Raw genomic sequence first — 9,201 nt, forward strand, 5'->3', positions numbered from 1 at the left:
GGGACTAGCTCGGGAGCGAGTGTAGTAGTAGAAAGTAGTGGATCATTCTCATCATCCTCGAAAGCTAGAAGGTCGCTGTCTACAAAAATGCTTTCGCTCATCTCCTGATCACCTGCACACTCAAAGACAGGACTAGCACAAGGGGTTGATTCATCAAATATAACATCACAAGACTCCATGATGGTGTTAGTGTCAACATTGAAGACCCTGTAAGAATGAACATGAAGAGAATACAAAAAAAATACCATCGAAAGAACGCGACTCGAACTTGTCAAGATCGTCATGCTTTAGGATGAAGCACCGACACCTAAAAACTCTCAAATACGAAACATTCGGCTTTCTCCCAAAACGCAACTCATAAGAAGTCAAATTCAAGATCGAGCGCAAGAAAATTCAATTGAAGATGTAGCATGCCGTGTTAATGGCCTCAGCCCAAAACTTCCTAGGAATCCTATACTCATCGAGTATCGTCCTAGCCATCTCCACCAAAGTGTGATTCTTCCTCTCAACCACACTATTCTGCTAAGAAACGTGTGGGGCAGAAAATTGATGCTCAATACTATACTCAAGATAGAAAGCAGTAAAAAGATAGTTCTGGAACTCGGTGCCATTATCACTGCAAATTGCTTTCAATGCACTAGAGAGTTCTTTGAACAATCTTAAAGCTAAGCTCTAAAAGTGTGAAAACACCTCATCCTTGCACACAAGAAAGAAAACTCAAGAGTAATGAGAGAAATCATCAACAATGATAAGTACATATCACTTCCCACCTGTCGAACGAACACGATGAGGACCAATAGTGTCTATATGGAGAAGTTCTCTCGATCATTCAGTCATCATCAGATTGATTGGTGGGTGACCCAAACAAGATTCTTCTCAAACTTGAGCTTAGACAATCCTCGGATCAAACCTAAGGCACTCAAACGAGTAAACAAGTCAAAACTCATATACCCTAGTCTCCTATGCCACATCCAAAGCTTAGAAAAAGGTTAAGCAATCAAACAACAAAAAGAACCAAAGAACTCAGAAAAATCAGCTCCAAAAATTCTCCCAACCCTGAAAATCCGGCAAATCAAAGCGCCTAAAGAATCAAGAACTCAAGAAGTATCATGTTTGAAACACACTTCCAAATCCTCATCTAGCAACTAAGATACAGAAAGCAAATTGTATCCCAGATAATCCACCAAAGGCACATTCTTGAGAGCAAAACTCTCATTCACCCTTATCATACCTTTAGCTTTCACTATTCCTTTCCGATAATCCCAAGTGATGTACTCGTGTCGTTTCATCAGGGTGAGACTGGAGAACCATGATGTATTTCTGGTCATGTGACGTGAATAATCAGAGTCAATGAACCACTTATTCTCTAGGCCTCCGCCTGCCACCTACATGTGGGAAAAGTAGTAAGTGGATGGCTTAGTACTGGGTTAGTCATAAACTTCTTGGGAATCTAGTACTGGGTCATCCACCCTGAAGCATTAAAAGCAGGTGCATGCAAATCAGCAAATCAACACTAGTACGTTAGGGGTGAGAACCACAAAGAGAAATATGGTCCGCCAAAACACTGGAACTCAAAACCTCTTACACGTGAATCAAAATTATATGAGTCATGATAAAATTCATATAGAGCATCACCTTTAAAAAGAGACCGAAAAGCGCTAGAGACTCGTGGGCAGAGCAAGAAGAGGGCTTATATACACCAACAGAGGGACGGTATATGTCCTAGGCACACCACTCTCACTCACGCCGCTCATCCTTCCTATGGCGAAAGCAAAATCCAACCAAATAACCCTCTCTGTAGCAGTAGGTGTAGTGGTATCGTCTCTTTGGAACTCGACTGTCAGTCACTCTAGGCTCTCTCACAGGGGTTCTCATCTGAGACTGTGAAGCTCTCTTGGTAGGCTGTGGGAAGGGTTTCTTGTTGAGTTGTGGTGTGATATTGATTTTGGATTTCTCAACTTCTAGAGTAATAGATATGGAGAAAACAGTCTTACTCTCCCCACTGTAAGCCACCCTCTCAAAACCCAATCCAAGAGCCAAACCCACCTTATTGGCACATATCTTGGTTTTGGCAAAGATCAAATTCAGTTTACCCTTGCCTTCTGAGCATTTCTCCACTAGAGAAAGGAGATATTCATTCTCGGCTAAAAGCTTCTCAACTTGCCATCTAACCCAGCTGAGTTTATCCTGAAAGACGATACAGGTGGAACAATTTGACTGCACATCATTCAAACTCCCAGCACTCTTCAGTTTAAATTCCAACTCCTTGATGCACACTGCTTTCAGTTCAACATCCTTTGCAAGCAAATGGCAATTCATGTAGGCGCCTAAGAGAGTGGATCTAGATTCCTTCTTAGAGAGCTTCTTCTAAGCAATCTCAAGTCGACTGCCAACTTGAGCATGCAAAGCCTAAAGCACGATAAATTCTGTCATAACCACTAAACAACTCTCACACTCATCATCATCACGCCTAGACTTAAGCAATGCATGCTCAGAAGAAACAGACTCATACTTAGACCTAAACTCCTTCAACTCACGCACAATTTTCTTAAGTAAGATATCATGGCTAACGAGAGCATCATTCAAGGTATCGACTTGAATGAAAAGCTGGTCATAGTAAGGTAATACCTTAGAGGGATCAAGCTCAAGGTCACTATCGTTGCTGTCATCCGTCATAAAACAAAGGCCGGTAAGATCCTTGGCTTCTTACCTTGCGGTTCATCCTCCTCTGAGCTCTCCTTGCTTGAAGATGTGTCAATATCGCTGAGAGCTGTCATGAACGCCCTAGAAGACATCTTGGCCGCCTTCTTAGCTATCTTGTCGCGGTTCTTCTTGAAGAAGGGCTTCTTATTCTTTTTCTTGTGCTTGTCATAGTCGTGGTTGTGGTCTTCCTTCTTCTTGAGCTTGTGACAGTCCGCCTTGAAGTGGGTGGTGTCACCACACTCAAAGTAGGCACGGGAACTGCCCCTCCTCCGGTCTCTGCGGTTGTTATAGAAGCGGATGAATTTCTTTACGATCAGTGCAAGATCCTCATCATTAAGCACATCCACCTGCTCCTCTATGATAGAGACCAAGAAAGACAAAGCAAATCCACCAGATAAAGTGTTATCACAAGAAATACCAACTTCGGACTGGTTGCCATCACTAGGTCCGGAAACCAACGCCATGTTCTGAGACAATGACTTCTGAAACCAATCCGAGCCGATGGCTATCTCGGTGGACTTAAGCTTGCTGAAGAATTCAACACATGTTAACATGTCATAACTTGATGACTTTTCAATGCTCGAGATCTTCACTTCCCATATACTACGATCCAGAGCATAGAGAAGCTTGATCGCTCTCTCGTGGTCAGCATAAGGTAAAACACCAGTTGATCGAAGATTGCTAATAATTTCATCAAAGCAAGCAAACATGGCATCCAAAGACTCTCCGAGGCCTTGCACAAACATTTAATATTCTTGGTTGTATGTGTTTTAGCGTCTAGCCTTAATCTGATTAGTGTCTTCAAGAAAGACACTCAGAGTAGTCTAGATCTCCTGAGCAGTACAGAGGTATTGAACCCTGTCAAACTCATTCTGACTCAGGCTTATGAACAAAATATTTATGACATGATTGTTAGCTCATACTATTTGATTTGAACCTGAGTCGTACGAGCAGTAGAGATCTCATAGTTGGAATCAACTACCTCCCAAATTGCACTTCCTTAACTTAAGAGATAAGCCTTCATGCGCACCTTCTAGTACGAAAAATCACGACCATCAAACAACATAATCTTTCCACTTCTCTCCATGTCGTCTATGGATGACAAAGCCGATTAAGATCAACAAGTGATCAAACCGACTCTGGTACCAATGGTAAGAATGAGATTGACAACTAGAGAAGATGAATAAACGTCTCAACAAATTTCTTGTGAAATCGATCACATTCTCCTATTTAGATCACCTGACGTATCTTAAAAATCATGCGGAAGCAAAAATAGAGATAAGTTTTAATAAGAGAAAATCGAAGCAACACAACTGCACGAATAGTATACGAACCATATGTTCCATTTAAAATCAATCCATATGTCTTAGCACTCAAAAAATCACAACTTGCAAAGAGATAAGAAAAGATGAACACCAAGCAACAAAACTCTCCAAATTAATTATCTAGAGGCAAGAGAATTCAAAACCCCATCACACAAACGTGTGCATGTGAATTTTATGTCTCTAACAACAAGAAAAATGACCTCATAAAATATTGAAATTTCAGCTCAAAAACCAAAACAAAAATCAAAATCGAAAACCAAAAAACTTACAAACTTACAAGGAACCAATAGAGGGAAACAAGCAGAAGGGGAATTCAAGCATATGAAAAACATAAACTTCATTATAAAAAATGTCAACCCTATTTTAGATGGATTACAAAGATTTCTCTTAAAACTCTCACCTATTACATAAGCTAAACACTCATCATTCTCTCATCTAAAACTCTAGTTCTAAACTCTCAAATAGGTGGTAAAGGGAACTCAATTGACTGGTTCAAACTCTCTCATAGTCCTACCCCTCTATTTATAGGCCTAATAAACTTAATCCCTAAGTTTCCTAGCTTTTTCCCAAAATACCATCTATTGTAGTACACTCCTACCTATCACCGAAGATATTTTAATCTATTTTCTTCTCCATTCATCGAACGACTATGACGCCTTTACAACTTAGCTTTGCCTTGACGCAAGCTTCGCGATGGTGCCACGTACTCCTCCAGTCCTCCTATGATTTTGAGGCCAAACTGTGAAATCGCTTGCATACTTCTTAAAGCGTGACTCACCACCTTACTTACACCTTAAGCAAGTGCTTCGATATCGATACATATACTCCGCCATACGATCCTGACCGCCAACAAGTCTCTCCCGCTCCCGATTCCTTTGGCCGCCTTATCACTTGCACCATCATCCCCTTCGTTTGACTTTATCAATACGCCTACATCCACTTTCCATGCTTTGCTTGACCTCTACGTGTTCAGCTAGAATCACTTTTGACTCTGTCTGACCTCCTTGATCGTCCGACACTGAGCACTCCGCTTAGCCCCGAGCATCTCATCGTCGACCGCTAAGTTGCATCCACCACCTGCACACCATAAGATAATCAAACGGACATTTTCAACTCCAATTCCAATTAGTCCATAATCAATATGCTCAAATAAAATCTCAAATCAATTCATATCACATCAAAGCTCATGCAAACCAAAGACTATTAAGCCAAATAAATACTGATGTCAATCACTCATCATAAATAAATCAAAGTACATTTCAACTTAATTTCTCATTCTCCTCTGCTGAACATGAGACCCACAAATTGGAGATTGTTTCTTCAGTAGCATGAAATCATCTTGCTTTGTTTGTCATAACATCAGTAAGAATATCCTCCTTCTTGCCATGCTTTACATTGGAACAAAATGCACCAATCTGAATAAAAGAAATATTTGATTCATTGCAAACCTTTGTGGTAGCATCAACTGAAATATTTGGAGTGGCCTAGGCCACATCATTATTTCCTTCTTGAAACAAAGCCTTCCTCTGCTTTGTAACAATATCAAGCATTTATATCTTCCTTCTCTGCAGCTGGGAGTACCTCCGCTTTGATAAAGTTTCCGGGCACCTGTTTTAGCACGCAGTGAACACCTTGATGCACGGAAGAGTATAGATTGGAACGGCCACAGTGAAAAAGTGTGCAAGGACTAGAAAGCCTTCAAAAAAAAATTCTAGCATGCCTAGTGAACGCATACACGTGTATGGTGCATGTCCCTCGTGTGTTTACTTCAAAAATAGTCTGACTTATCTGGACGATGTGTGAAAATAGATCTTCAAAAAAGAAGAATTATACACGTACTTCTTATTTTACTCAACCAGTATGTAGAATTTCGAGTTCCAATTCTTTCCTATATTAAGATTTCAGACATATGATGATAAATAAAAAAGATAAAAAATGACAGGTTATTACACAAAACGGTCATATCTTTATCTTCAACGTCTTTTGGGTAGGAAGTTGAAGTTTCAAAAGGTGCCACAACACAAAATAGACTACATCATCATTTTCTTTTACAATTTTTCTCGTCATCATTTGGCGCCACATTGGAGGCCAGATTGCACGATTACACCCCATGTTTGGACTGCACCTGATAGGTTGCAGGTTGCGTTATATAAGCCCAAAAGAACCAAACCTTAACCCGACATTAATGCTTATAAGTTGCTCAAGCAAGTTGCTGTAATTTACATGGCCAGTCCCAAAAGGACCATAAAATCCCCCACTAAACTAGAAGTGTTTACAATCTAAATCTCTTTCCTTTTCTTTTTCCTTGTAAGAACAAAACTCTAAACAAGTTCTTACAGAACAAAACTTCCATGTTCTACATCAGAGATTCCATGGGCAGGCTAGAACATTAAATAGCACATTGTTACTAACAACAAAATCAGATGTAAATAGCAATCCAAAAGTGGGCTTTTGGGGTAGAAAACATAGGAGAAATACCCCAGTCCATAAATAGCATTTTAACTCACTCCACAGCCAGAAATTCTGCTGCAGAAACAAGGACAAGCATCTGAATAGAAACACAATGTTTTGAACAAATTCTTTTCTTTTCCTTTGAATATACGACAAAAAAATTATTAAACAAAAATATATCTTTGTGTTGTGTCCTAATAGAACAAATTTCAGTAAACGTAGATGTTATATGGTAATATCAACTTTAGGTGGTAGCTGTGTTTTGGTTAAGTTACCAGTGAACTAAGATGCCCTCCAGAGATCAAAAATTGTTCCATGAAGAGTGTTTGCATACTATTTCAATATGATAACTGAATTCGGATTTTTTTTTTCCTTTCGTTGAATTGTTTGATAACTTTTCAAGCTACACAGGCATAATTTACTGCAAGTCCCGTCCACAACAAACAAGTAGAATGTCCTCAGCCAGTTCTCAAGTACTAAACTCTAGCAGGAAAATACCCCTGTACTTCACAAAAGTCATCTAACGTCAGGATTTCTGACTTCGATAAACAAGTCAGCTGACTATCTGGCACCCATAGCACTTAGTAAAAAGTTTTATCAAATACACATACCAATGCATCGCAACATGAACCAAGTATGAGGTGGGCTGATGAACAGCTGGTAGTAACAAGGAAACTGCTAAATGCTAAACAAAACAAAGAAGATTAGAAAATCAGGAAACGACAAGGGACAGATTGGTTTTATTCTGTCTGTACTCAAGCTTTTAATTACAAGAATGTAAGCTCTGGCATTTGTTTATTGTTACAGTCAGTTATGAGGTCAAACTCAGTGAATTACTAACTTGATGTATCCAATCAAGAGTTGGTCAAAGTTCAAATGTGTCACTCATCTTTGGAGAACAGAAATTCTAATGTTGTAACATAATACAACTCACTTCTGAACTTCTGTTCAATTTAGCCCATAAGCATGGCCCAATAATTCATGTGATACTGAATATGGTAAGAGAGTCAAAACCAAAACTAGACAAAATGTACCATGGCATTTGGTAAATTTCATTTGCGAGCGCACAGCTAAATTCATGCTCTATAATATGTTCCATATCGAAGTTAAGAGGTAATATAATGAGCTTACTGCAGGCATGTGCTGTTGACATTTGTGTAACAGAAGTATTACCTATTCCGGAAATACTCAAGGAGAGTATCAAGTTTCATTACTTCATTAGATTTATTCATCTGGCACATATAGGCATACAGATTGATTGATAAGAATGCATATATAGGAAACCCAATCACAGTATTTACAGTCAGAAAGCAAGAAACTCAAAAGAGGAAAAGTTTTATTGCTGTGTCCGCCATAAGAATGTCAAGGGAAGGGTTAAAATAGAAAAGAGACTTATGGGCACAAATCAATACACAGCACAAAACAGATCTGGCAAGCAGGAAACAGTCGTGCATCGATTTTAAGAATTGAAACAGTCATGCATGGAATACGTCCAGTTCAATAATTTTTTTGGTGACACAGCATGCAAATGAATAATGGCAGACATAAACTAGCATGAAACCTATGGGGCAGTGCGCCTGATTTGTAGATGCAAAGCTAATGGCTTGACAGAATGTTGCTATATTAGTCACAAAAAAGCAGGGAAAAGGGATGTTATCTTACCCCATTTTGCAATAGGTAATCAGGGTAAACATTCAGTGTAAGGTCTCCCTCAAAATGAAAGGTGATTATGGGAAATTCATCATCTACACTGCAAAGGAATTTAGTGAAGGACTTAAAAACATACGAAAATAAAAAACAAAAGGGGCCATGTGGGGAGATGAACCCTTCACGATGAATGTACAAATGCATGTATCAATATATGGAGAGCAGGGGAGTTTACAGAGAACCATTGCCAAGCTTACCTTCCAGAAAACTTGAAACAGAGAGGGTCTTGATAATTAGGTGAGTACATATCTTGATACTTATCAAAAACCTACAAATCATCAAGAAAACATCATGTGGTGGCCACAAATTGCTCTTCACTACAAGGATTTGTTCAGATAGAAGCATTCATACCGCAGCCAACATAGTCTTATAAACTTCCTCTGGGAGATACGTCAGTGTTGTCCCGCTATCAATCATAGTACCTTTACTTTCACCTGTATCAAAAGTATTTGTTGGAAGCTGCAGCGTCGCACCACCAACAGCAATCACTTTCAGGTTGACATTGTAGTGTGGCCTACAAGGTAAATTTTCATAAGGTGTCGCAAACTAAAAAGAATGTCATCCATAACAAAAGCATGCCTCACATGAGCATTATGTCAACCAATGTCTGTTGTATGAAATTATAATAAAACTTGTTTGTCCTCAAATTCTAGTCTCCTGCTATCAAACAATGCCTACAGCTGAATTCGGATTTGTCCTAGATGGCCATGGCTACGCATACAAGTCAAACAACAACACACACACATTGGTGCGGATGTCCTAGCATCAGCACAGTGCTTAACTTCATGTCATCAGCTACAAGCAGCTGCAACACTGTCATGCATTTGGTTTCACTATTGCATTGACACCCAAGATGGAGGTGGAAAACAGGAAAAGTTTAGGCCAAGGTAAGTGGCCAGGACGAAATAAGGCTAGTGTGTTACACCATAGTCCATAGCAGTGGTTGGAGGAACTGGTAATCGCGTGGTAACTAAACTGGAATCAGACAAAGGTGCTTCTTTTTAATTCAGAGAAA

At 39.5% G+C, this 9,201-nt stretch overlaps 1 protein-coding gene across 10 annotated transcripts; it reads right to left on the reverse strand.

The window, feature by feature from the left end:
• Positions 1-4,350: 4,350 nt before the first annotated feature.
• On the reverse strand, positions 4,351-8,957 carry LOC133918930 (aspartic proteinase 36-like). Of its 10 annotated transcripts, none has more exons than XR_009909868.1 (5): positions 8,538-8,947; positions 8,384-8,454; positions 8,142-8,229; positions 5,477-5,659; positions 4,351-5,105 (listed from the first exon to the last, which is right to left on the reverse strand). XR_009909868.1 is itself a non-coding variant. In XM_062363065.1 (4 exons), exons 1-4 carry the CDS (start codon positions 8,601-8,603, stop codon positions 5,088-5,090), a joined length of 243 nt encoding a protein of 80 aa, XP_062219049.1. In that variant the 5' UTR covers positions 8,604-8,957; the 3' UTR covers positions 4,351-5,087. The 10 variants fall into 10 exon arrangements, 1 of the variants encoding a protein (XP_062219049.1); XR_009909871.1 differs by having other exon boundaries at positions 5,477-5,636; positions 8,369-8,454; positions 8,538-8,932; XR_009909869.1 differs by having other exon boundaries at positions 5,477-5,636; positions 8,362-8,454; positions 8,538-8,932.
• Positions 8,958-9,201: the final 244 nt, after the last annotated feature.

This window comes from Phragmites australis, chromosome 5, assembly GCF_958298935.1.
Source record: "Phragmites australis chromosome 5, lpPhrAust1.1, whole genome shotgun sequence".
NCBI classification, from domain to species: domain Eukaryota; kingdom Viridiplantae; phylum Streptophyta; class Magnoliopsida; order Poales; family Poaceae; genus Phragmites; species Phragmites australis.

Excerpts from the sequence above, each read along its gene's own strand:
- LOC133918930 (XM_062363065.1), bottom strand. The coding sequence starts at position 8,603 with ATGATTGATAGCGGGACAACACTGACGTATCTCCCAGAGGAAGTTTAT. Across the intron at positions 8,455-8,537 it reads ATAAGACTATGTTGGCTGCG|GTTTTTGATAAGTATCAAGA; the intron begins GTATGAATGCTT and ends GATGATTTGTAG. Across the intron at positions 8,230-8,383 it reads TGTTTCAAGTTTTCTGGAAG|TGTAGATGATGAATTTCCCA; the intron begins GTAAGCTTGGCA and ends ATTCCTTTGCAG.